The 25980-nt window shown below is 33.2% G+C and overlaps 1 protein-coding gene and 1 pseudogene across 8 annotated transcripts in view; one reads left to right on the top strand and one right to left on the bottom strand.

Annotated features, from left to right (window-relative positions):
• The window catches only part of Birc6 (baculoviral IAP repeat containing 6), a 212639-nt gene that overhangs the window by 97450 nt on the left and 89209 nt on the right, over nt 1–25980 (bottom strand). For 4 of the 8 annotated variants that reach the window (XR_013088669.1, XM_076833780.1, XM_076833783.1 and 1 more), the window contains exons 24-43: nt 24311–24498; nt 23249–23572; nt 22918–23017; nt 19212–19426; nt 18603–18811; nt 17705–18051; nt 16862–17081; nt 14251–14384; nt 13388–13525; nt 11567–11694; nt 9924–10055; nt 8728–8943; nt 7694–7877; nt 6895–7050; nt 5784–5917; nt 4995–5148; nt 2570–2686; nt 1199–1353; nt 598–724; nt 129–239 (exon numbers count right to left, since the gene is read on the bottom strand). Coding sequence is in view for 7 of the 8 variants with exons in the window: in XM_076833780.1 (XP_076689895.1) it covers nt 129–239; nt 598–724; nt 1199–1353; nt 2570–2686; nt 4995–5148; nt 5784–5917; nt 6895–7050; nt 7694–7877; nt 8728–8943; nt 9924–10055; nt 11567–11694; nt 13388–13525; nt 14251–14384; nt 16862–17081; nt 17705–18051; nt 18603–18811; nt 19212–19426; nt 22918–23017; nt 23249–23572; nt 24311–24498 (3489 nt within the window). In the remaining variant the exon portion in view is untranslated. The remainder of the gene's footprint in view (nt 1–128; nt 240–597; nt 725–1198; nt 1354–2569; nt 2687–4994; nt 5149–5783; nt 5918–6894; nt 7051–7693; nt 7878–8727; nt 8944–9923; nt 10056–11566; nt 11695–13387; nt 13526–14250; nt 14385–16861; nt 17082–17704; nt 18052–18602; nt 18812–19211; nt 19427–22917; nt 23018–23248; nt 23573–24310; nt 24499–25980) is intronic. The other 4 variants (XM_076833781.1, XM_076833782.1, XM_076833784.1 and 1 more) reach the window with 3 other exon arrangements.
• LOC143380524 (V-type proton ATPase subunit E 1 pseudogene) lies at nt 20974–21627 on the top strand (annotated as a pseudogene).

The raw sequence follows: 25980 nt of genomic DNA, 5'->3' as shown, positions 1-25980 counted from the left end.
CAATGTAATTGAAAGGACTTCAATTACTTACACAACCACATCACTTCTGGTAAAAATATATTAAGAATTCGATAATAAGCATATTAAAATGTACATCAGAAATTACGTTAATAAGTTTCTGAACTTACAATTAAGCTGCATGTTTGTCATGAGTGTTAGGCTATGGAGAACAAGGCACCATGTCCGGAGCAAAGTATTGGGATACCACGCTAGCACTGTGAGAAAGCTAGTTATTGAGGCTACATACAAAAGAGGAAAGAAAAAAATTTTACTCAGAAAAACTGAATATTTACTAAGAATTAAAAACCAAAAGAACGAACTAACAAATAAGATTATTTTTTAAAATTAGCTCATTAACTACTGTCCTTGGAACACACAAATACAGTTCCGAATTAAATACACCTAAAACTTTGAGAATCAATAACATTTCCCAGCAAGGGTAGAGATTAGTCTGCAGCACTTAAAATAACATGTTCTCATTACAAATTTGTTATACATGCATAGAAACTGGTACATTTTAGGTACATTTAACCCAATTATTACTATTTAGCTATTTTATTTATACCTATTAGGGTTTTTTCTACAAATAAATCTTACCTTGATTTAATGAAATGACAGGTATTCGATTAGCATTATATAAAAAAATGTCTGCTCCAGTCTCTTTATTTCCAGATGAGCTAGAATTCAGGCTCAATGTGAGCCACAACTGGAGAAGTGACTCCAACTGAAAATGAATGAAAATTGACAGAGGGAAAAAAGTACATATTATAAAACGTATTTCAACAAAAATCTTACTGCTTAGAATCTTGTCATGAATAAAGAAATTTTTCAATTAAATATTTCCCCCAGTTACTTCATGTGACAAGCAAGTACATCTTAAAATTCCAGAACAAAATTTAACTTAGTTAAAATTTACCATTTACATCATATAAATGTTTTTCTAAGTTAAAAGAGGTGATTCAAGTTACTAAATTGATGGGTTTTATACAATATGTGGTAGAAACTAAGGCTTAAAATCATGAAAATTAAAAATTGTTCCTTTAAGGAGGACCTGTGATAATTAAAGCATTTCCAATATTGTCCCAATTGAGTATAATTAATAATCACCATCAAGTTGCAAATGAACTTTACAGTTAGTTTCACCATTTCAGAGGCTCCCAATAATATGTTAAAATATCATTTTCTCCCAAAGTCATACCTGAACATGATGGACTTGAAGCATGGAAAAAAGTTTGTTGAAACAAACATTTAACATTGGTACAGATGATAACTGTATAATAAGCTGGCTGGTTTGGTTTGCTGTTTGTAAACCTCCTAGAAGTGAATCATCTGTTCCAGTGGGAGACTGAGATACTGAAAATCAAACAGAAGTATGATGTTATAAACAAAGTTTCAGAACACACACACTAACTCATTACTTATATGTATGCGTAGGTAAAAGTAAGTTTTTTAACCTGCATTCTGTAAAATGGTTTAAAGTTATATGTTAGTATCTGAAAAATTTAATTTTTAACATTGTTTGAAGGTAAAAAAGATAGTCACCAACAAGAGAAGCTCCCAAATATACAGGACTCATTCAATAAAGGAAAAGAACATACTCTGTAACAGTTTTTGCTAATTAATAAAAGACGAAAGGGAAAGAAAGAAAGAAGAATCTTATCTGATTTTATTATTTTGAGACAGGGTATCCCTAAACTTCCTAGGCTAGCTTCAATTCTGTAATCCTTCTGCCTCAGGTTCCCAACCAGCTAAGATTATAGACATGCCTGGCGTGATTCTAGACACTGATGGATTATTAGAATCACATAGGCAAAAAGCAAAATTCTGATGTTAAGGCTACATACCAAATAAATTATTTACTGATAACCTTTCCTTCTTTTTCTTTTTTGGTAAATTATCCCAGGCTGGTCTCAAACTTGTGATCCTCCTACCTCAGCCTCCCAAGTAACTGGGCATTTCAAATGTGTGTCAGCAGGCCAAACAAATTGAGAATTTAATCATGGGGATCAGAAAAATATAGGGACACTTAGAAGTTTTTGTTCATATATTTAGAATATGATTATACTAAAAAGATACACACTTGTGTGCAGGATAACTACTAAATCTTCTCAATTATGGAATTCAGTTATAAGGCCCATTTGGATGCCATGCTACCTATACATTCCATCCTAGTCTTTGAGGATGATAAAGATGTTTTTATTAAAAACTCCACTCTTGGGCCTGGGGCTCAGTGGTAGAGTGCCTGCCTCACATGTGTGATGCACTGGGTTCAATTCTCAGCATCACATATAAATAAATGAATAAAATAAAGGTCCATCAACACAAAATTAAAAAAAAAAAACAAAAAACTCCATTCTTATTTGTATTTTGTAGGGACTGGGGATTGAGCCCAGAGATGCTCTACTATTGAACTTTATCTCCACCCCTTTTTGTTTTTACTTTGAGGCAGGGTATTGCTGATAAGCTCCTTTAGACATGGAATTTTGACATTTGTCCTTGTAGAATGCGCCTGTAAATAATCAAGACGAATCACTCCTTATAATTGTCTAAAAATTGTCATTTTACTTACATGTTGGAGACGTATTTGTTAATGCTTGTAAAATGGAATCTGCTTCCAGAGTGGACATCATTTTTAACATAAGTTCTGCTTGCTGTTCAAGTCCAACTTCTAGGCGAGCATCTAGGGCTACAAAAAGCAAGTAAAAAGAAGCCTAATTGATCATCATTATTACTTAAATCCTACCTCCTACAAAAAAAAAGTCAAAATCCAAACTCGGGAAATGATGTGTATACCGTTAGACAAGTACAGCTTGGCATGCATTATCAGAGGCAGAGCTGGAAGACCATCTGTAAAAATGTGGTTAAAGAGAAGAGATTGAGGTGGGCATAGTGGTACAAGACTGAAATCCCAACTACTCAGGAAACTGAAGCAAGAGGATCCCCAAGTCTGAGGTAAGCCTTAACAACTTGACAAGATCCTCTAACAAAATAAAGAACTAAAATATAAAGGGCATAGAGGTGAGATCAATGGCAAAGAACCCCAAGTTCAATCCAAAATACTACAAAAAAAAAAAGAGAGAGAGATAGACTAATTAAATAAATAATAATAGTAGAAGCAAATATTTTAAGGAAAATGATAGTCAGGTTTTTCGCTCAGAAAAAAAAAGGAGTGTAAATATGGGAAGGGAGAAAACTTAAATGAACAGAACTATACTATAACCAGATACACCAATGTGAACTCAACCACTTTCAATATATCTAAGACATATGTATAGAAACACACACACATCCCCTAGCTTTGTTCAGCAAGACAGCATGGAAATAGACAACAAAACTAACAAGTACATCTTGCATTCAAATCTTTTTTTTTAAACAATATTCTGCTTTGAATAGATCTGAATACCATATTATTTATATAAGTGGCTAATTCCCAACTAGGGAAAATACACTAAACAATGAGCTGCGGGTATCTCATTTTGTTAGAGAACAAGAAGTGCTCAAAGACTGCTAAGAGCACGTCAAAAAGGTCAAGAAAGAGTTGGGGTTGTAGCTCAGTGGTAGTGCGCTTGCCTGACACGTGAGAGGCACTAGCTTCAATCCTCAGCACCACATATGAATGAATGAATGAGACAAAGGTATGTGTCCATCTATAACTAAAATTTTAAAAATGGTCCAAGAGACCAGATTGAAGGAGATCCTACTGGTCAAATGTAAGACAACTTGAAGATCAAATTACATAAAGATAACATTGAATATATTTAATGAATCTTAAACTAATACATTTTAAAAAATGATTAAAATAATAAATTTTATGTTATTTACATTTTACCACAATAAAAGCAAACCAGTAACATATTGTAATAAGAAATTATAACTGTGTTAAAAAATTTTTTTACAAAGGAGAAAAATGCAACTCCAAAAGAAGAAGCCCGGTGGACACCTCCTTAATCAAGTGATTAAATTTTTTTTTCCTTTGGTAGTAATGGGGTTTGAACCCAGGGCCTTGTGCATGCAAGGCAAGCACTGTACCAATTGAGCTATATCACCAGCCCCATTAAGTGATTAAATGTAACAGCATAATAAGTAAAACAAATCAAAATCATGGGTCACATACAAGGATACAGCAAACAAAAATGACTATTATTGCTGTGATAGTTCTACCAAGATTCATGACTTCAATCTAATTATGAGAAAATAGCAACAAATCTAAATTGAGGGATGTTCTATAAATAACTAGTCTGTAATCTGCAAAAGGTTCAAGGTCATGAAGGTCAACAATGAGAAACCATCTCAGACTGAAGATCTGACAACTAGAATGCAAAGCATGATTTTCACTGGGTCCTTCTACATAAAGGGCATTATTCTGACAACTGTTAAAATCTGAATGGCCTCTCAGTATAAGGTAATAGTAATATTAATATTCTGATTCTGATGGAATATGCTTCTTTGATGCGCTCATATTAAAGAATGTCTAGCTTTTAAAACAAAAAATTGGATTGGCAGCTTACACTCAACTGGTTCAGGATAACAAACATGCTCTGAATTTTACTTGTTTCAAACATTTTCAAATCTGTAATTATTTCCATTTTTAAGATATTTTATTGAAAATTTTAAATGTTACATTGTACATGACTAGTAAAGTGAAAAACTAGTATTCAATGTGGGATTTTTTATACATAAAAATTTATTATTAAAAAGACAATAAAGCAAAACAAAGCACAATTATTTAAAATCATTGTCAGTCTCATACAACCCACAAATAATTTTTGCTCAGTATTATTTTGAGAAACAGATGGACCATCACTGAATGAAAGCTCCTCTAAACTTTATGATAGAAAAGAACAGGAAGCTCTGAATGACACTCTATGGTACAACTTTGATACCAAACCTATTATACACTCAGGCTCAAATTCTCAGGAGACAAAATATATATAAATTTAGTACTTGCTTTAAGAATAGTATATACCTCAAAATAGTCACATATAAACACTTACCCTGAGATACTGAAACACTAACTGTTTGTGATCCATTCTTTTCTGTGTTTGCTGGTGGCTTTGCTACAGGGATTCCCAAACCTCCGATGTAAGGATTATAATTGTAGGTACAATAATCAGCACCCCAGTAATCATACCATGTACTGCTTATTGGCTTAAAAAAAATGGAAAAGAAGTTGTGGTTTATGTTTGTTTTTCTACTGTAAACTAAAACAGTACTACACAATAAACATTCTTCACATCCTTTAAATTTTCACCCATTTAGAATATTAACGATTTGCAAGAATGTTTCAATGATAGCCTTTTCATTTTTTGAAAAATCTAAAAATACCCCATTTGCTTAGAAACTGAAAGTAAACTAGAATCCTTAACAAAATCTAACGAACCAAAAGAACAATACCACTACAAAGTATTAAAGGTGTATCTTCTTTAGGAAAAGGGGAGGCTAACATAGAAGATTAACCTAAAAGAAGTTCAGTTTAGATAAAGACTATTGGCTGCCTAAAAGGCTGATAAACCTTAACTCAATTTCTAAATGCTTATTAATGATACTTATAATAATTATTAATGGCTACATCAACAAAAATGGTGTAAGTTTCCCTCATACTATTCCATGAGGTTCTTTCAAAAAATGCCTATAGTACTGTAGCAATTTAATGAATTTTACATATACTGAATAAATGGGATTCACTTGGTAATAATTTTGTATATTTTCTTCTTTGAAGTAATTGGTAATCTAAAAATGTATATGAGTATTTTGATTACATACAATATTGTAATAGAGCATACCTTAAAAACTTTGGCTGCAAGGGGATCCTTTTCTAAATCAATATCTAGAGGATCAATGTCAACTTCCATTAGATCTTGAAGTAACTCAAGGTCAATTTCCTTATCTTTTTCCAAAGAAGAGAGGGGGGGTGTGCCTTCAAATAATTGAAAATTACTGTATTATATTTAACATGAAATTTAGCCAACATATTGCTTTTAGTTGCAGAAAAAAAATATTTTGTCTACATATAACAGACACATGCTAAAAGATTTTAAAAGATTAAAAATCTAAACTTTTACACTTAATTATTAATCAGTACATAAAGGTATTACTTCACAGAACAAAATAAAAAACACTACTAGTATGATACTTGATTTCCTAGAGAAAATACCACAATATTAGCTGTTGTTGAATCAAGTTGCATAAACTTTGCTATTAAAAATAGTCATAGCTGGCTGAGTTTGTAGCTCAGTGGTATAGCATTCGCCTCGCATGTGTGAGACCCTGGGTTCAAACCTTAGCACAAATAAAAACAAATAAATTAAATAAAAGGTACTGTGTCCATCTACAACTTAAAAAAAAAAAAAATCATTTAAAAAAAATAGTCATAGCCAGGTGTGGTGAAGCACACCGGTAATCCCAGCAACTCAGGAGGCTGAGGCAGGAGGACTGCAAGAATAAGTCTAGCCTCAGCAAATTAGTGAGGCTCTAAGCAACATAGAAAGACCGTCTCAAAATAAAAAATAAAAAGGGATGGGCTCAGTAGTTAAGCACAGCTGGGTTCAATCTTCCATATCCCCACACACTCCCCCACCCCCAAAAAAAGAGGGAGAGAGAAGTCATTAAATATTCCCCACATTTTTATTGAAACTTCTACAGATACAAATCAGACTATATCAGAGTAATTAGGATATTATAAAATGATAGTACTTTGTTGTAATTAACACTCACACCCAGAAACAAGGCAAAATATGTTTACTGGAAAAATATCTTACATTATTATATAAGGTCAAAAACCTCAAAAGAAAACGTAAAAACCCATTTTATACTTCATAGCATTCTTTATTTTGAAATGTACTCAATTTGTAAAAAATACTAAAGAATATTTTTTAAAAAAAATTTTTAATGTACCTGTTAAATCATGTGTCAAAGGTTCATCTATAGTTTCCAGCAACTGAACTGAAGACGGCTGAAGGGAGTCGTCAGAGTCACCAGCTGTTGCACCTACATCATCACCCACTGCTCCTTCTTCCATGGCTTCTGCAGCTACTGGTGCCAACAATTCTCCTGCATTTAAGAAGATAATCCTAACCATTTTAATAACCTAGACACAGTCTTCTAAAATATATTGAACCATTATATTTTTCCTTCCAGTGTTCAGAAACACACATATACTCTACCAACTAGAAAAGAAAATACGGCAAATGAGTTCTCACCTACCTAAAGAATGCTAAAACTCATTGCAGTACCTACAAATGCCTAAAACAAATAACTAGTAGGGAAAAACGCACAATATTCAAAATCAACAAGGAGTTATTATAATCACTTTCAGATGTTAACTTACTTAGTCATCAAAACAAGCTTATAAGGAAAGGTATTTTTAATATCCTTATTTTACAAATGAAGAAGCTCAGGCATAGTGATTTCTTAAAGTCACATAAATAACTAGTAAGAAGCACACCAATGTTATTAACAAAGCAGATTAGTTTCAATATTCATGCACTTAAACAAACTAACTCCTCTCGAAAGACAGATTTATCAAAACTGTCAACATTAATCAAGTAGAAAATTAATTTTAAATGGTTGCTACTGCTTGACATTAAAGAGAATTTTATGCTTTTAAGAGATTACAATTTCCTTTAACGAGTAATTAGTCAAGCAATGACAAGTTAATTCTGACATACCCAAGGAAAAATAAATCCTTACAAACCTGCCAAAATATCCTGTAGCATACAAGTTAAGGAATACTGAGCCCAAGCACCACCCCAAGATATATCTCCTCTATTGAAGTCAGTTCCAACCAAAAGCAACAGCAGTCTTTCCAGTTGTGGTTCATTCACAATTTCACACAAATGAATGGTTGGTCTTGTGGCATTTGCAATGCGTGCAAGAACCTAGAATACATTTTAAAACAATATAAAAATTATACATTTTTCCAAAAATAATAGAAATCTATCAATAGGTTTGGCACTACACTAATGATTTACAATAATAAGTATGATTCTGGTATCTAAGTAATTACTTGAGATGAAATATGGAAGAAAGTAATCTTCTTTGGTTTTGTTTTTTTCTTTTTGTTTTTTGGTAATGCTGGGAAATGAACCCAGGACCAAACACATGACACAAAGACATTTTACCACAGAGTTATCCTCATCTTCATTTTTTATCTTATTTTGAGACAGGGTCTCTTTAAATTGCTCAGACTGGCCTCAAACTTGAGATTTTCCTGCCTCGGCCTCCCAAGTTGCTGGGATTACAGGCATGCACTACAGTGCCTAGCAAAAATAATGTAATTTCATCAGTGCAGTGTTAAATCTAGTTTTAAATCTGGGTGGAACAGTTAAGAATAACATCTATAAATAGTGAACATGCTACAGGAAAACAATCATAACTTTGAAAGTCTTTCATTAATATCATGTGACACTTATCTGTATATTTCATAATTTAACTTAAGAAAGGTTAAGTTGAAATAGACATACCCAAATTACCCACATTTGAAACACTTGACTTTTAAATAGATTAAAATTTATATTATATTAGATTTCTCTAGAAATAAATAAAAAAATTTAAATCTTTCAATGCACAATAAAAAAAAACTTAAGTAACTGCAAAAAAAAAAAAACACCAAAAGATGAACTACTATTTTATCTTAATCAAAACCAAATAAAAACTGTGTACTTCTGAAGTTCTTTTTCTTACCCTTTAAAGTCTAGATTTATAAATTACGCATAATAGTTTACTTACCTTACAGACAAATAATAAGAGATCTGCATGACATGTAAAGTCCATGGAGAGGAGAAACAAAACGAGTTTTTGGACTACTGAGATGCAACGTTCATGGGCAAGAGTAAATGGAAGTGGTTCTATCTCTGGACTTTCTTTTGTTGTAGTAACTTCTGTATCTAAGTTAGAACGAGACCATTCTGCTGTCCGGCGCAAACGAATTAAATCCTTAAAGTGCTGTATACAGAAATTTACAGTATTTAAATCAATGTTTATTTAATGAAAAAGTTTCAGTATACATTTATGAAAATATTACTCAACACACAACTTACAGTGAATAAAATTTTTAGATTAAACCATAAGCTTAAAAAAGTAAGATTATTAAAAACTGTATTGACCAATATATATTCGGAAAAGTGAAATTCTACAAAAAGGCCAGAGAAATATATAATGGCAAACCTAACATCTTTAATTAGTATCACTAAAATATCCTAAGTGTGATGTATACAGGCTGGGTGGTTCAAGTCATTCCAAGACTGAGTGGAATAAGCATATTTATAAAAACACAATATACAAATGTGACTACTACAGTTTATGTACACACATATATTCACACACACACACACACACACACACACACACACATATACACATACAAGTGACTATGTTTCATTTTATTAAAAAACTACCACAACTTCATTTTCACCTTCAAGGACATATATAGGCTATATTTGAAACCTGTGCACAACCGGATCCAAAAGAAACTTCAATTTTAAACCTAGCAATGAAAATCTTACAATAACATACTAAAAATTTCTTTGAGATGCCAAAAATTTTCACTTTACATTTTTTATTTTTAAAATTAGTCAAAAGGTATTTGTAATCATCCAGTATTTTTTGTATTATAGAACAGAAAAAACCAACAACATCAATGCCACATGAGCAAAACTATACATTTCACTGCTTTCTTTATATTCAGTTTATTAAATTTTAATCCACTTTGAAGAAATAAACTAGAACAGGTTACAAAACATTTCCTTGATTTAAAGTCTACCTCACCAAAAAAAAGTTGACTAGATTGATATTTTTTTTTGATAAGCAAAACAACATATTTAAATTTTCTGATCATTCCTAAAGATACTTAATAAAATAACTTAAGATGCTTAAAAATAAAAAAAAAGCAGCTTTTCTAAGATAATTAAAAAATATACCCATACCTTTGAAGTAGCCTGCTTTAGTTTTGCTTGTTCTACTAGGAGTTTATATGATGATCCCTTATTACTTTGTATTTTTTCTTTCTCCATCTGTTCCACCAACGCCTTCTGTTTTGCTTTCAGTAGGTTAAGTTGCTTTAAAATACAAGTAAACAACAACTTAGTCTTAAAAACATTAGGGGATCCCAGCGGCTTGGGAGGCTGAGGCAGGAGGATTAGCAGTTGAAAGCCAGCCTCAGCAAGATGAAGGCCCTAAGCAACCCTGTCTCTAAATAAAATACAAAATGGGGTTGGGGATGTGGCTCAGTGGTCAAGTGCCCCTGAGTTCAATCCCTGCTACACACACACACACCAAAAAAAAAAAAAAAAAAAAAAAAACAAACAAAAAAAAACATTAGGGGAAGGATATTGGCCAAATTATATTGTTACATTGTTTTGTATGTACTAGTATGTAACAACAAAACACACCGGTATGTACAACTATAATGTACAAATAAAAAAGAAAAACAACATTAAAGACAAGTAAATTATTATTATTTATATACTTCTTAGGAATTCATACAAACTAATGGAATAAAAAATTCCTTGAATAATGTAGTAATAAAATTTTACTATTTAGTCCCTCCAAAAACTTCATTTCCAAATCCTGATTTCAAAATCTCTCACTAAAGACTCATTAGTTATGCTGAAGTGGGTGGCACATGCTTATAAACCCAGCTACTCAGGACGAGGAGGCAGGAGGATGGTGCATCTGAAGACACCTTTAGGAAGACCCTGTCTCAAAGTAAAAAATGAAAATGTTGGGGTAGAGCTGGGGTTGTGGCTCAGTGGTAGAGCGTTTGCCTCACACGTGTGAGGCACTGGGTTTGATCCTCAGCACCACATAAAAAATAAATAAGTAAATAAACAAACAAAATAAAGGTATTGTGTCCATCTAGAACTTAAAAAAAAAAATTAAAAAAGAAAATGGCTGCGGAAGTAGCTCAGTGGTAGTACCTCAGAGTTCCATCCTCAGTACCACAAACAAAGTAAAAATTAAAACCATCAGTCCCTTACATTTAGAAGGGAAGTAACTAGGAGACTTTCTTATACAAGTCAACTAATATCATAGTATTAGTTGACTTGTATAAGATAATAGATATTTTGAATGGCAGAAAATTTTTATTGTCTAAGAGTTCTTAGCTTTGCTTTTCTGGAAATTTCCTTCAAGAAATTTTCCTTCAGGGAAGCTGTTCACCTCACATCAGCAAAGAAGAGCATAGGAAGATGCATTTCCAGGCATGCTACCACTAGCCTACCTACTCTAGCCACATCCTACCTGCCTAGAGTTACAGCTCTCATAATCCAATCACTTTACCTCTAAACATTCCTACTTTAACACAGTAGCTTTTAGGGGACACCTCATATCCAAACCATAACAGTAAACTCATTTGGAGTGGTAGTAATAGAAAGTAAAGAAGTAAACAGTTTAAAGAACATCACCAAAAATCTATTGCCATTTTACAAATAAGGTTTCCAAAGTATTAAATCTCCCCAAGCTATATAGCTGGTTAAATATATAAGTAACATTTGATGGCACATATGCCATATGCAACCTTCAAAATTATAATTCTCTCAAATATTAAAATTAATAAAAATACAGTTACCTGTTTATGATGAACAAGCTGTTTTCTGATCTTTCTGGAATATAATCTATCAAGGCTACTGCTGCCCTTGGAAGACCTATTTAAACTCTGAGTATGCAGATTATTGTTAATAAAACTCCACTGGTTACCTAGAAGGGGAGAAAAAAGCCTGTTAATAATTTGATCAAGTGTGATTTTTAAAGTACTTTCATACCCAGAAAACAAAAAACACAGTTATAAATGAAAAAACATGACAAAGCAATTTTAAAGAAAATTAAGGAAACCATTATAAAGTCATTCTTTTTACTGATGTATTTATTTGTATGCAGTGGTGAGAATTGAACCCAGTGCCTCACATATGCTAGGCAAGCACTCTACCACTGAGCAACCACCCCCGTCATTCTTAGATGATCTGAAAAAGATTCAATGATTGTCACTACTTTAATCTACACCAGAAATGACTTTAAGACCAGAGTTCTGTCCTCAAGCTTTCTTTTAGAATAACAGCCACATTCCTCCACAATGGTTAAGATTATACTTATCACAGGAGCTTTTAGGAGACACCTTATATCCAAACCACAACAATAACCTCATTTACAACACAGCTTTTATTATTTCATTAAGATCTAACAACAAATACTCAAAAAACATATGCTTCTATGCAGAGACTAAAAAGAGGTGCTCAACAATTTACTTAATGACTGCCAAAATGAGGTAGTTAAAAAAAGAAAACAGGCCCAATAACACACTTTACCCATGAAATTCTTTACTATATGTTTAACATAAAAATTTTGTTTTCCACTATCCATCTAACAACTCTTCATTAAAATTCATCTAACCCTACTCTTCCACCAATGTTCCCATACTGAACAATATAAATAAAATGAAGTTGTTCAATACTATATTCTATGATATTCCAACTTTACATTGTAGCTATATGTACTTGAATTGTATTTTTTTTTAATCCCTATCCTAATCAATGAGTAAACTGACTCATGGAAATACATTATTATTTTTTTAAATCAATATGGAGCAAATTCCGTGTACAGATTCACTTTCATCTTTCAAAACATAATATGTATAAACAATTAACTTGGATATAAAATATCTTAAGGGAACTTTCTAATACTGACAATGTGGAGATGTCCAAAATTTATGGACTTTAATTTCTGTGTTTACATATTAGATTTAATTGTTTCAAATTATTTATGAAAATCTGTGGTAGTCAGACTAAAGGGAAGAAAATATTTTCTTTAATTTTTAAATAATTTTGTGCCTTCAGCCTATAAACAAAGATTACACATTTTATAAATTGGGGATTTCAACCAAAGTCATTTGTAATTAACTAATAGACTCCATAATGGTAAACAGGGTAAAATACTATACTAAAAATAACATTTATTTAAAAAAAAAACAAAAAACAGAACTCTTCACAAATTTTGCTTTCATGCCTCACTTTTATGTATGTTATTATAAAGTGCTTTTTTAATATTTATTTTTAGTTATAACAATATATTTTACTTTTATGTGGTGCTGAGGATCGAACTGAGTGCCTCATGCATGGTAGGCAAGTGCTCTACCTCTGAGCCACAACCCCAGCCCTATAGAATGTTTAAAGGAGCATGGTGGGGAAAACTTTGTGAAACACATGGTTATAGACACATGCCCAAAGAAACTTTTCCATCAAAAGTAAATTCTACCTTGAAATAGGTTCCTGGTAGAGTTAACTCATGTTTTACATAAATTACATACATCTGGTATTTCCAGGCCAATAGCCAGTTCTGGAACAACTGCGGAGTCACTCAAAATCCCCACCAACATATTATTATAAACTTCTGATACCTGTCAGAAACCTCTCCCTGTCTTTACCATTCAAAGGTTTCTTTGCAGCTGCTGCTTCATCTTCAACAGTTGCCACATAATCCAGCAACCTGGACACCAGCATAACAACCCAACTGATCATTGGAATATCTAGTACTCCTAAACAGAAATGCGGGGAGGTGAGTAAAAATTCAGGTGAATATAAGAGTCCTACTGAAATTACATAACACAATGAATTAAACATTTTATAAAGTCAAAACATATCATATCATTACCAACACTAATATTTACATGTAGTATTCCCCCAAACCAAACATCTGTGGCCACAAATTGAATGGAACATCAAATCTAATAAAGCACAGGTATTTCCTGGTATGAAAATAAAGTCTAACCAGAGTTCACCAAAAAAATAATTTATCAAGTAGAATAACAAACTACAAGGGCCACAGGTAACTAAAATAAAACATCTGATTCAATTTATAATTCACATAGTACCAAAGTATGTTCTAAAATTTTTATTCCTAAAACAATTTTCTTATTCATATAACACTCATGATTAACCAGGAGAACAATTATATCTTTGTGAAGATTAAACTTAGATAAAGGACCTTGATTTTAGTGATGACAGTATTTACAAAAAAAAAAAAAAATTACAACCATTTTAAAGTTCAAAGATCAAATAATGAAAAAAATAACAGATTTCTAAAGTAATAATTACATGGCAATCAATCACATGAAGATAGCTCATTCCAGAAATTCTACATTATAAAAATATTAAAAGTGTGCTGCAATGGATATTAAAATATTTTATAATAAATATCTTTAAAAAGCGTATTTATAGGAACCTTATATTTTTACTAAAGATAGATACTTTATTTTAATACCTTCTGTCCTCCTAAGCATGGGTAACTCCGGCTGAAGAGGTGACAATAAATTATCCAAGAGGTTAAGTAAGCTTTCTAATACTCCACTATTACTAAGTGATCTTTGACCAATACAGGAAAGTAGCATGAAGACCCTAAAAGAGAGATACAAAGAGAATACCCAGTGAGAACTAATTTAATTGCTCCATTTAAAAAGTAATGAACAGGCTGGGGTAGCTCTGTGGTAGAGTGTTTGCCTAGCATTTGTGAGGCACTAGGTTGAATCTTCAGCACCATATAAAAACAAGTAAATAAAATAAAGGTCCATGTATAGCTAAAACTGTGTCCATGTACAGCTAAAACAAATTTTAAAAAAATAATAAATAATAATTCACATTTAAATAATTCACATTTAAACAGAATAATGATAGGCCAGGCATGGTGGTCCACACCTGTAATCCCAGCAACTTGGAAGGCTGATGCAGAGGGATAGTGAATTTGAAGCCAGTCTGAGCAGATTATTGAGGCACTTACCAATACAGTGAGACCCTGTCTCTAAATAAAATATAAAAAAGGGCTGAGGATGTGGCTTGGTGGTTCAATCCTGGTTCAATCCTGGGTTCAATCCCTGGTACCCCCCAAAAAAAATAGAAAGAAGAAGAATGACAGTACTTGCAATTTAACTGTTCAATTTAGAAAATAATTTACATTTAAACTTAATAGAACACTAACAGCATTTGCATCTTCAAAGCTATCTCATTAGGCAGGCAAACTGGTGCATACCTGTAATCCCAGGACTCTAGAGGCCACTACAGGAGAATCACCAAGTTCAACTTAGTTCAATCTCCAGTGAAGCAAAAACAAACCAATTTAAACCTAGGTAAGAATTTTTACCACTTGCACATCAGATAGAGCACTAATCTCCAGGGTATATGAAGAAGGACCTGAACAGACACTTCATAGAAGATATACAATCAGTCAACAAAAATATGAAAAAATGTTCAACATCTCCAGCAATTAGAGAAATGCAAATCAAAACTACTCTAAAATACCATCTCACTCCAGTCCGCATGGCAGCTATTAAGAATACAAACAACAATAAGTATTGGTGAGGATGTGGGGTAAAAGGAACACTCATACATTACTGGTGAACTGCAAACTGGTGTAGCCAATATAGAAAGCAGTATGGAGATTCCTTGGAAAACTGGGAATGGAACCACCATTTGACCCAGCTATCCCACTCCTTGGTCTATACCCAAAGGAACTACGGGGACACAGCCACATCAATGTTTAGAGCAGCAAATTCACAATAAACTGTGAAAGCAACCTAGATGCCCTCCAGTAGATAAATGGATAAAGAAAATGTGATATATATATATATATATATATATATATATATATATATATATATATATATATATACACATACATACATACAATGGAATATTACTCAGCAATAAAAGAGAATAAAATCATGGCATTTGCAGGTAAATGGATGGAGTTGGAGAATATAATGCTAAGTGAAGTTAACCAATCCCAAAAAAACAATTGCCAAATGTTTTCCCTGATATAAGGAGGCTGATTCATAGTGGGGTTGGGAGGGGGAGCAGGGGAATATTAGACAAACTCTAGAGAGGGGAAAGTGGAGGGAGGGGAGGGAGGGGGAAAGGGGGTTAAAAAAAGATGATGGAATGAGATGGACATCACTACCCTAAGTACATGTAAGAAGAAGACACAAATGGTGTGAATATACCTTGTATACAAGCAGAGATATGAAAAATTATGCTCTATATATGTAATACGAATTGTAATGCATTCTGCTTCCATATATAACAAATTAGAATAAAAAATTTAAAAAAACAATGAACTTACATTGGTAAGAAAGATCTATATCTGGATATGTACATTACAATGAGCTTTCTTTCTAGTTATTGGTTATATTTTATAACTTTTTTTTTTTGGTTGTACATGGACACAGTATCTTTATTTTATTTTTAGTTTTTATGCGGTGCTGAGCATCAAACCAGTGCCTCATGTGTGCTAGGCAAGCACACTATCACTGAGCTACACCCCCAGCCCATATAACATTATTCATGAGAAATCAGGCACTTAGACTCAGTTAACTTTATCTACTATACAAAAATAACATAATATAGAAAATATAGCCAGGCACAGTGGCACAAGTCTGTAATACCAGAAGCTCAGGAGACTAAGAAAGTAGGATCAGTCTTTTGCTGAGACAGTCTCAGCAAAAGTGAGACACTGTCACTAAATAAAATACAAAATAGGGCTGGGGATGTGGCTCAATAGTTGAGTGCCCCTGAGTTCAATCCACTGTACCCGCCAAATGAGGAAATACTTAGAAACTTAGATCTATGAATGCCACCGGTTCAAGTGAGAAAAAAAAAAAAAAAAAAAGAAGAAGAGTATAGTTGTGGTTAAATCACATATAATCTTCTTCAATAAACTACCTGTGCTGGTATCTTTCACTGGGCAATCCCAAATCCTTGAAGAAACCTGCTTCCCTTTCTCCACACTTGCCATCCACATAAAAAAGATTTCAGAATCTAACCAATGAATGTCAGAATTATAAATCACTAAGAACAAATACCACCAAAATTTTTAAACCTACCTATCTTGGGGGAAGATGAGAAGTTGTTCTGAATTGTACAATTCCTGAAGAACATTAGAAAGAAACTGACCCCACCATCTTTCACCACCACACAGTTGAACAAGAAGAAGACCAGTGTGTAACCGTATCTTTGGGGTTCCACTGATGCACAAGTGTTTAAAGAGCTCTTCACAGGCCTGGGCATGAAATGTGCTCTGTAAAACTGCAGGAACAGAGTGCCCTATTACAAGAGAGAAAACAGCACAATTTCCTAATTAAGTGTATGGTATAATATCAAAATTGGTATAACAACATACGCTTTCTTCTTTACTAGCAAACAGTAGAAAATTATATTCTATTTATTTTGTTCTTTATTTATACCTTATATATATTGTCAAATATTTGGAGAGGAGAAAAAACAGCACCTAAGTCAATTATATTTCTTGGCTTTGCAGTTGGGTTTATCAGATTGCTATATAGGGTATGTGGTATAGAATGTCAAAAATAGTTCCTGGCTACAAAATAACAGTTCTATATTAGATTAGCAATTTATGAAAACCTTTTTGCCAGTAACTCAATGCATGTACAACAACAGAAAAAAAAAACAAACAAAAAAAAATCAAATAAAAAAATTAAGTGGGGTTGAGCATGTAGCTCAGTGGAAGAGTACTTGCCCAGCATATGTAAGGCCTAGGTTTAATCCTGAGCACTACAAAACAAAAATAATTTAAATAAGGGAAACACAAATGGGTGATTCTAAACAGATATTTCACAAATATTCAAATTAATATATTTCCTAAAACATGCAACAAAATTACATCAAACACGTTCCCAGCCTTTAAAATAGATGAGCCAAATACAAACCATTGGAAGAGTGAAGAAGGCTGAGCAAAGTGTCCAATAAATATCTGATGATAGTACGTAACTGCTCTGTGGAAGACATCTGAATTAAGTCTTCTGGATTTGATGTTTCATTCAATGTCTTCCGACTTGCACCTATAGCTACTTTGAGCCTCTGCACTGCATTATGAGCCAAATTTAGTTGAAGCTGTAGCTGAATACAATCCTGATAAGCAGAAAAAACTCTACTATCTTCCTCGACTGCCTTGTCCGGTTTTCGCAAAAAGTACTGTGCATTGTTAGCACTGTTGAGAGGAGGAAGATCGATACTTTGCAAAAGAGTTTCCAGACGATGACAAGCTAAGTTATATCTATAAGTAAAAAATAAATGAACAAAATAATTCCTGCAATGTTCTCTTGATTTATAAATGTACACACTAAGAATTACATTTTTAAAACATGTTAAAACCCAACTATTTAAAAAGAATTACTCCATTGGTAAGTATTAACAAATGGAGTCAATTATTTAATCACAATATTTTCAGGGCAAATTGAGTATTTCTGTAAAGTGTTAATGTCCTGTTTCCTTTTGCTCTTTTCTATACACCTATAAAAAGACATTTCTTGGTGGAAACATAAATAAGACATTCTATAAAATCTGCAGTTTGAATAGATTAAAATGGGAAGGGGGATAGTAGAGGATAGGAAAGGTAGCAGAATACAACAGTTACTAATAGGGCATTATGTAAAAATGTGGATGTGTAACCAATGTGATTCTGCAATCTGTATTTGGGGTAAAAATGGGAGTTCATAACCCACTTGAATCTAATGTATGAAATATGTCAAGAGCTTTGTAATGTTTTGAACAACCAATAAAAAAAAAAAAAAGAATAGATTAAAATGTTTGCTATTTTCTCCTCACCTGCACTGTATATCCTCTTGTAAAGCAACCATCATTGTTAAATGCTGGTCGATGTCTGGCTGGTTTGCAGATTCTCCCTCTCCCCTTAGAGGATCATGCATTAACTTAAGTTCACTTTCCCAAGGCAAGATATAGGTATGACCATAGTAAAATCCTAAAGGGATTTTGGCTCTGGCATTTGTACTTCCATAGCGTCCAATGACAGTTATCTAAAATGAAAAATTATAAAAATACATACACAGTCATGATTAAAAAAAAACAAAAACAAAAACAAAGGGGCTGAATATTTTCAAAGATAGTTAGCCAAGCAAATGCCTATAATCCCAGCTACTCAGGAGGTAGAGATAGGAGGACTGCAATTTCAAGATCAGTCAGGCAAACTTGGCAAAACCTGCAACAAAATCAAAATAAAAATGGCTGGGGACATAGCTCAGTGGAGAAGTCATCGTCTAGGATATTTGAGGTCCTAGGTTCAATCCCCAGTATTACAAAAATAAACACATACACACATACATAAATAAAAGACATAGTTACACTTTTTAACTATATGTCTTAGTATTTGTTAGATAAGTGGAAAACACATAAATCTACTGTCTTAAAACTCTTTACCTTCATGAATCTGCATACAGGAGGTGGTATTAGGTCATGAAGAATTAGTGAATGAGTGCTTATATCAGTTGCCACTACCAATCGCCTTCCATCCACCTCTTCTCCTAATGTCCAAATATCAATTGATAAGGAGGCCAAGTCTCCACAAGTAGGAATCAATACATCTGTCAAAAGTATAGGTCTTCCAAAATCCAAGGTCACAAATCTCCTGGCTCCTATGAAAAAAAGAGAACAATTGACAAAAATATATATAATTAACCAAATGATACACTCAGAAACAGTCTGAAGCACTCATCTTAACATATAAAATCAATTCAAAATAACTATAAACAAATAAAAGCAAGCAAAAATAAGTAAAATTAGCTTTGTCATGTCGTATTCAAAAATTTTCTAAAACCAGGCTGGAGTAGTGACTCAGTGGTAGAGTACTTCCCTAGCATGTGTGAGGCACTGGGCTCGTTTCTCAGCACCACATATATAAATAAAAATAATGTTCTATCAACAACTTAAAAAAATTTTTTTTTTTAAATTTCTAAAACCCTTATTTTAGGTTTAAATCAAAAAAAAAAAAAAAAAACTGACTATGAAAGAAATCAACTGTTGGGGCTGGGGTTGTGGCTCAGTGGTAGAGCACTTGCCTAGCATGTGTGAGGCCCTGAGTTCAACCCTCAGCACCGCATATAAACAAATAAATAAAATAAAAGATCTATTTACAACTAAAAAATGTATATTAAAAGAAAAAAGAAAGAAATCAACTGTACACATAAGCTTGGTTTAAAACACTAGAATCGGGCCTGATGCTGCATTCAGTGGTAGAATATTTGCCTAGCATGCACAAGGTCCTTGGTTCTATCCCTACTACTACAGATTAATCAATCAATAAAACTTTAGTTTAAAATTTTAAATTAGCACATGTAGTATATATGTTAATACTGTAAAGTATCATTCTGCCTTCCTTTCAATCATTGGATGTATTTTTCCCTTAATTTCACAACTAATTAAATATACCAAGATATACTATGTGACATCAGTCTTCTTAAGCCCTGTTCAACTTCTTGTGAAATGTACATTTTATTAGGCTTAACATGTAAAGTAAAAGTGTACCTCAAATCATACAAAGTCAAACTATCCCAAAAAAGATGCTTTGCCAAACTATTCTAAGGAAAACAGACAGATCATCTCAAACAATGTTTTTCTCCAGTATAGAGACATCACTGTCGCTTCAAGTCAATACCAGATGAAGTAGATGAAGAAACAGAAGATTTGCATTTCTCATCTCATACAAGGACAAGTTCAAATAGTGACATGAAAGGCAGACCCTTAATAAAATAACACATTTTCTCTTTCATTCTTTTGGCAAACTAAATAGCCTTACCAGCTACATTTTACCATGAAGGAAAAGAAAGACTAAAACATTTGGGAATGGTGCTTTTCTCAATGAAGCTCTTTTTAAAAAAAAAAAAAAAAGAGCAGTTACCAATACTTTCCCAAACAGAAAAATTATTAAGCAATGAAGAATATAGTTTTCCTACTCAAAGGACTTATGTGTTATGGTCATCTGAAGAGATAAAAAAATCAAACTATAGTATAAGCAACTCCTCACATCTCTTAAGACTAAAAGAACAAGAGGAAATGGAAGTCAGGGTTATAAAGTAAAGGAAGTCAGAGAACCTGCTCTGTTTTTCTTGGCCCTGTTTTTCTACCATCCTTTTTCTTAACTGAGTTCGGGCCAGTTGCCCACCAACCTAGCATCGCTTTCACCATGGCTCTCATCGATGCTGACATGCAGAAGCAGATAAAGTACATAATGGCTTTTACTGAACAAGAAGCCGAATGAGAAAGCAGAAGAAATAGATGCAAAGGCAGAAAAGAGTTCAACATTGAGAAAGGACGTCTTGTGCAAACCCAAAGACTGAAGATTATGGAATACTATGAGAAGAAAGAAAAACAGATTGAGCAGCAGAAGAAAATTCAAATGTCCAATTTGATGAATCAAGCAGGGCTCAAAGTCCTTAGAGCAAGAGATGATCTTATCACTGACTTACTGAACGAAGCAAAACAGAGACTCAGCAAAGTGGTAAAAGATACAACCAGGTACCAAGTGCTGCTGGATGGACTGGTCCTCCAGGGTTTGTACTAGTTATTGGAGCCCCAAATGATTGTTCGTTGCAGAAAACAAGATTTGCCTCTAGTAAAGGTTGCAGTGCAGAAAGCTATTCCTATGTACAAAATTGCCACCAAGAAGATTGTTGATGTCCAAACTGATCAGGAGGCTTACCTGCCTGAGGAAATAGTTGGTGTAGTTGAGATCTATAATAGGGATCATAAAAAAAGGGTTTCCAATACCCAGCAGATGATGCCTGAAGTATGAGGAGCCTTGTTTGGTGCAAATGCCAATAGGAAGTTTTTGGACTAAGCCCTTTGGAGGCAAAATTAATCTACTGCTGTACTTCTAAGAAGCAAGATCGTCTATGTAGCTTGCTATGTAGCTTCTTCTTTGTTGTTCTGCTATTATATTTATCAGTGGATATCCTTCTGTAGCTAACACCCTTGGCCTAATGTTAACAACTGGAGGTTTCCTCAGTGTGATCAGGACCCACAGTAATTTGTCTCAGGTACCACAGCTTTAATTTGGTTCTATAGCATGAAGAGGAGGGTCAGATGGTACTGCAAGGACTACTTCTAGTCTCCTGTTCTTTTCACGATTCTAATTACCTAGTCTACACAGTAATATGCATGATGATCCTTGCTCTTTAGGTATGGGGCATGTATTCTTTCCAGCAGTAATACCTTCATTTTTACCTATTTGGGCCTAAAATTTTTCTTCATCTGTAAATATGATTTAAAATCTAAGCCATGAATATTCATTATTTATTGAAAGAAAAGATTTATGTGGGGGAAAAAACAAGAACAAACTTTCTTTCTAAATGTTATCAACACTAATGTTGCTATCAAAAATAATTAGTTTGACAGAAAATAGCATAAGACTTATTTGATGAGCTTTCAAACTCATTCTTCCAAAGAGGAAAAACCTGTTACAATAAAACAAATTTGGCTTACTTATTCATATAATGAAAAGTGCTACAGTTTACACTATATCTCCCTGTATTCCCTCTAAGTATTCTGCTGAGTTCAGCTGCTAAAGTGCAGAACTAAAAGTTGGTATGATTATAAGTTAAAGTTACTTAGTTTATTCAGAAATATGATGTAATGGAAAACAACTATCCCAATCACAGGTCTCCATTATATAAACGTAACACAAATTTAGAACAAATTTAAACAATCCAGAGACCCTGAAGTATTATTAATCTTACTCAGTTACTATGGTAAGTAGCAGTTCTGTCAGCTCTTCTCAGAAAACAGTTTCACCTCAAGAATGCTAGTTTTAGGAATACTCCTTGAAATGTAATTTCTAGTGTATAATAACTGAGCACTTACAATGAAGGCAGATATTCATGTCAATCATTCTTCAAAACAAGCAAGACTCAGGTAGAGAACAAATTCATTGTGCAAACAGCACTCTTCCATTCAACTTGGTAAAGCACACAGCCTGAACCTTTTATAATAGTGCTTTTTCTTGGTCAAATGTACTTATCAGAGAGCAAATGTGATTAATTTGCAATGAAAAATCAAAATGGATAACAGTAAGTCACAAAAGAGCCAACAATGTAGGCTCGAAAAATACTTCAAGAAAGTAAAAGATTACCTGAATGCATTCGCTCGATAATAATGGACTGGTGAGGTGGAGGTTGAAGAAAATGTGAAGCATGAGAAATTGCAAGGGCTAGACCAGAACCAAGTGGATTCTAGAAGAGAAAAAAGTATAACTCTATATTGACATTACTCTTGCTCTATAAAAAATATCAGCCATAATATTAACTTAACAAGTCTCATTTCCTAATGTATATTATATTTTATTGAAGAAAATAATCTAATATATTGAAGTCATATAATAAAATCTTGCCTTCTATAGTTAAAAGTTTACTTCCAAATATTTTTAAATGTCTAAGCCAACACCTATTTAAAACATGATTTACCATTCTGGACTTGTTGGAATTTTTGTTATGTGCAGCAAGATTGACTGTTGGGGGATCAATGACTGAGCCTGGGAAAAGCTGTGCAAGTTCGGCATTAATCACAACGGAAACTGCTTCATTGGGTGGAGTGAGTGGTGGAGTCATAAAAAGTGGTGTTGTTTTTGGAGTGGGTGGAATAACATCAGAAGGATGAATGAAGAATCCTGGGGCAGCCACTGGGTTGGAAGGCAGAGAGCTGTAAACAGGACCTACTGCTGAGGCTGCTGAGGCTGCTGCAGCTGCTGCAGCTGTTGTCTGGTGTAACTTGGCTTCCAGCTTTGCTTTCTGTAAAAGAAGTAAAAGCAACACATATAGACTAATCCTGCCTACCTAAGTTGTGGGGACTACTATGAACATGGATGTAAATTATAAAGATAAACACGATTAAGTAGATCCTAGGTACATAAAGATCAATCAAAATTGGACTCTTCTATAAATGAAACACTGCTTTAATATGTATACTTCTTAAAATACTGAATATAAAATTTCCTGTGTATTTGAGAACTAACACTTTCTCAAAGTGAACATGAACAGCAAGGAGAACAATTAAATGTAAATAAGGAAAGAAAATTCTGTTAAACCCTAACAAGAGGCAGATTCTCATGTGAACTAATCTAACATAATTTGTCACCTGGAATTGTCACAGGCTGCATTTAGACTATAAACATCATTATTGTTAAATTATAAGTCATATTAATTTAAATGTTCTTCGAAATGTTGTTTTAGATTCTCTATGGAATAACTGGGAACTGTAATGTTTGATCAAGAATGTTTAAACAATGGATATTACGTAAAGACTACACAAAATGATCAATTCTATTCCTTCATATATGTATCAAATAAAAGCATTTATGTAATTTTAACAAATTTAATGCTACAAAAACTTTACCTCAATTTTTTGTTGAAAATTATTAGATCGGATCAATCTACTTTTCTTTATAAAAATAATGGTCATTTTGAAAGTACTTTTTCAGCTTTTGAAGTTTAGAGACAGCATGAACAAAGAGCCAAATAGTCTCCAACCTGTTGCTGAAGCTTCAAAAGCTGCTGCTGTTTCTCTTGCAGCACCTGTAGCTGTTGCTCGGCTGAAGCCATTGCATGAGAGAGAGACTGCAAAGCTACCTGGGCTGCTGAACTCAGGGCTGTCGAGGCTTCCCCAACTGTCCCAGATGATAGTCCACCTACTGCAGGAGTAACCCCGAAGGAACTCACTGGCATAAGACAAAGGGAAAACAAAAACAAAGACACCAGGATGAAGAAAAGTTTCACAGAGAAACAGTCGAACTAAACTATAGTCAATTCTCATTTTTAGAAAAGGATTCACATGGGCTGGGGTTGTGGCTCAGTGGCAAAGTGCTTGCTTCACACATGTGAGGCACTGGGTTTGATCCCCAGCACCACATAAAAATAAATAAACAAAATAAAGATATTGTGTCCATTCATAACTAAAAATTTAAAAATATATACTTAAAAAAAGGATTCACAAAAAGAGGGAAATAAATATAATTTTAAAGGGAGCATAAATGAGAAAATTTTATGTCAAAGGTATAGTACTCATAATATTGCTATTTAAATTCTAAGGGGACCCAGAACGACCATAAAGCATATTACTTCTGAGTTTACAAATATTTTGGGTATAGAAGAACTTCCATTTTTAATTCTCTCATTTTTAATGGTCATTTAGGGGCCGGGGTTATAGCTCAGCATTAGAGCACTTGCCTCACACATGTGAGGCACTGGGTTCAATCCGTAGCACCACATAAAAACAAATAAAGATATTGTGTTCATCTTTAAAAAAAAAAAAAAAAAAAAAACTTTAAAAAAATGAGAGTAATTTATATGAGCATGAGATAAACTTAAAATAACTTTATTAATTTTTCTCACACCAACACACAATTTTCCACTTCCAAAACTGCTTAAAAGCCTTCAATTTTAAGATCTTTATTTAAAAAGACAGATGATATTTAATTTCCTCATCTGAAAGCACAGTCTAAACTAGAACAGGCTTATACAGAATACATAAAGGTTTCCTAATGTATGTTCCCCATGAACACTCCAATGGAAATAAACAAGTCCCACACACAGTCAAATCTGGTACACACTATTACCAATAAATTTTGTCACCAATAAAGACTCCAGGAAATCCTATAAGTGAAGAAATTTCTTTGACTTTCTTTTTCAACATGTATTAAAATGTATGTTCAATATGAATTCAAATACACATTACTAATAAACCATTTTTCAATTAATATTCATGAATAATATTTTGGAGAAAGTTGAGATAAAAACTTAATCTCACAACATGTCAGCATAAAACAAGAGGAAGAAGCCAAATCTGATAACAGCAGTAATACTTATAACGGGTTTTACAAATATATATATATTTGTAGTTATTGATGGACACAATACTTTTATTTATTTTTCATGTGGAGCTAAGGATCTAACCCAGTTCCTCACATGTGCTAGGCAAGCATGCTTTACCACTGAGCCACAACTCCAACCCTTGTAACAGGTATTTTCTAGAAAGCTACGTTGGAAAGGATAACCATTGTAATAAAAGCAAATATTTAGTGTGCATTATGAAAAGATACACTTTCAATGAGTTGCCACATTCAAGAGACGAATAAATGTATCAGATATCATGATTCATTTTTTAGTTGTTTAAGTGAAGACCAGATTAGAAAAGTTACCCT

This window comes from Callospermophilus lateralis, chromosome 14 (genome assembly GCF_048772815.1).
Source record: "Callospermophilus lateralis isolate mCalLat2 chromosome 14, mCalLat2.hap1, whole genome shotgun sequence".
Classification (NCBI taxonomy): Eukaryota; Metazoa; Chordata; class Mammalia; order Rodentia; family Sciuridae; genus Callospermophilus; species Callospermophilus lateralis.
This window is presented reverse-complemented; position numbering and strand designations above follow the sequence as displayed.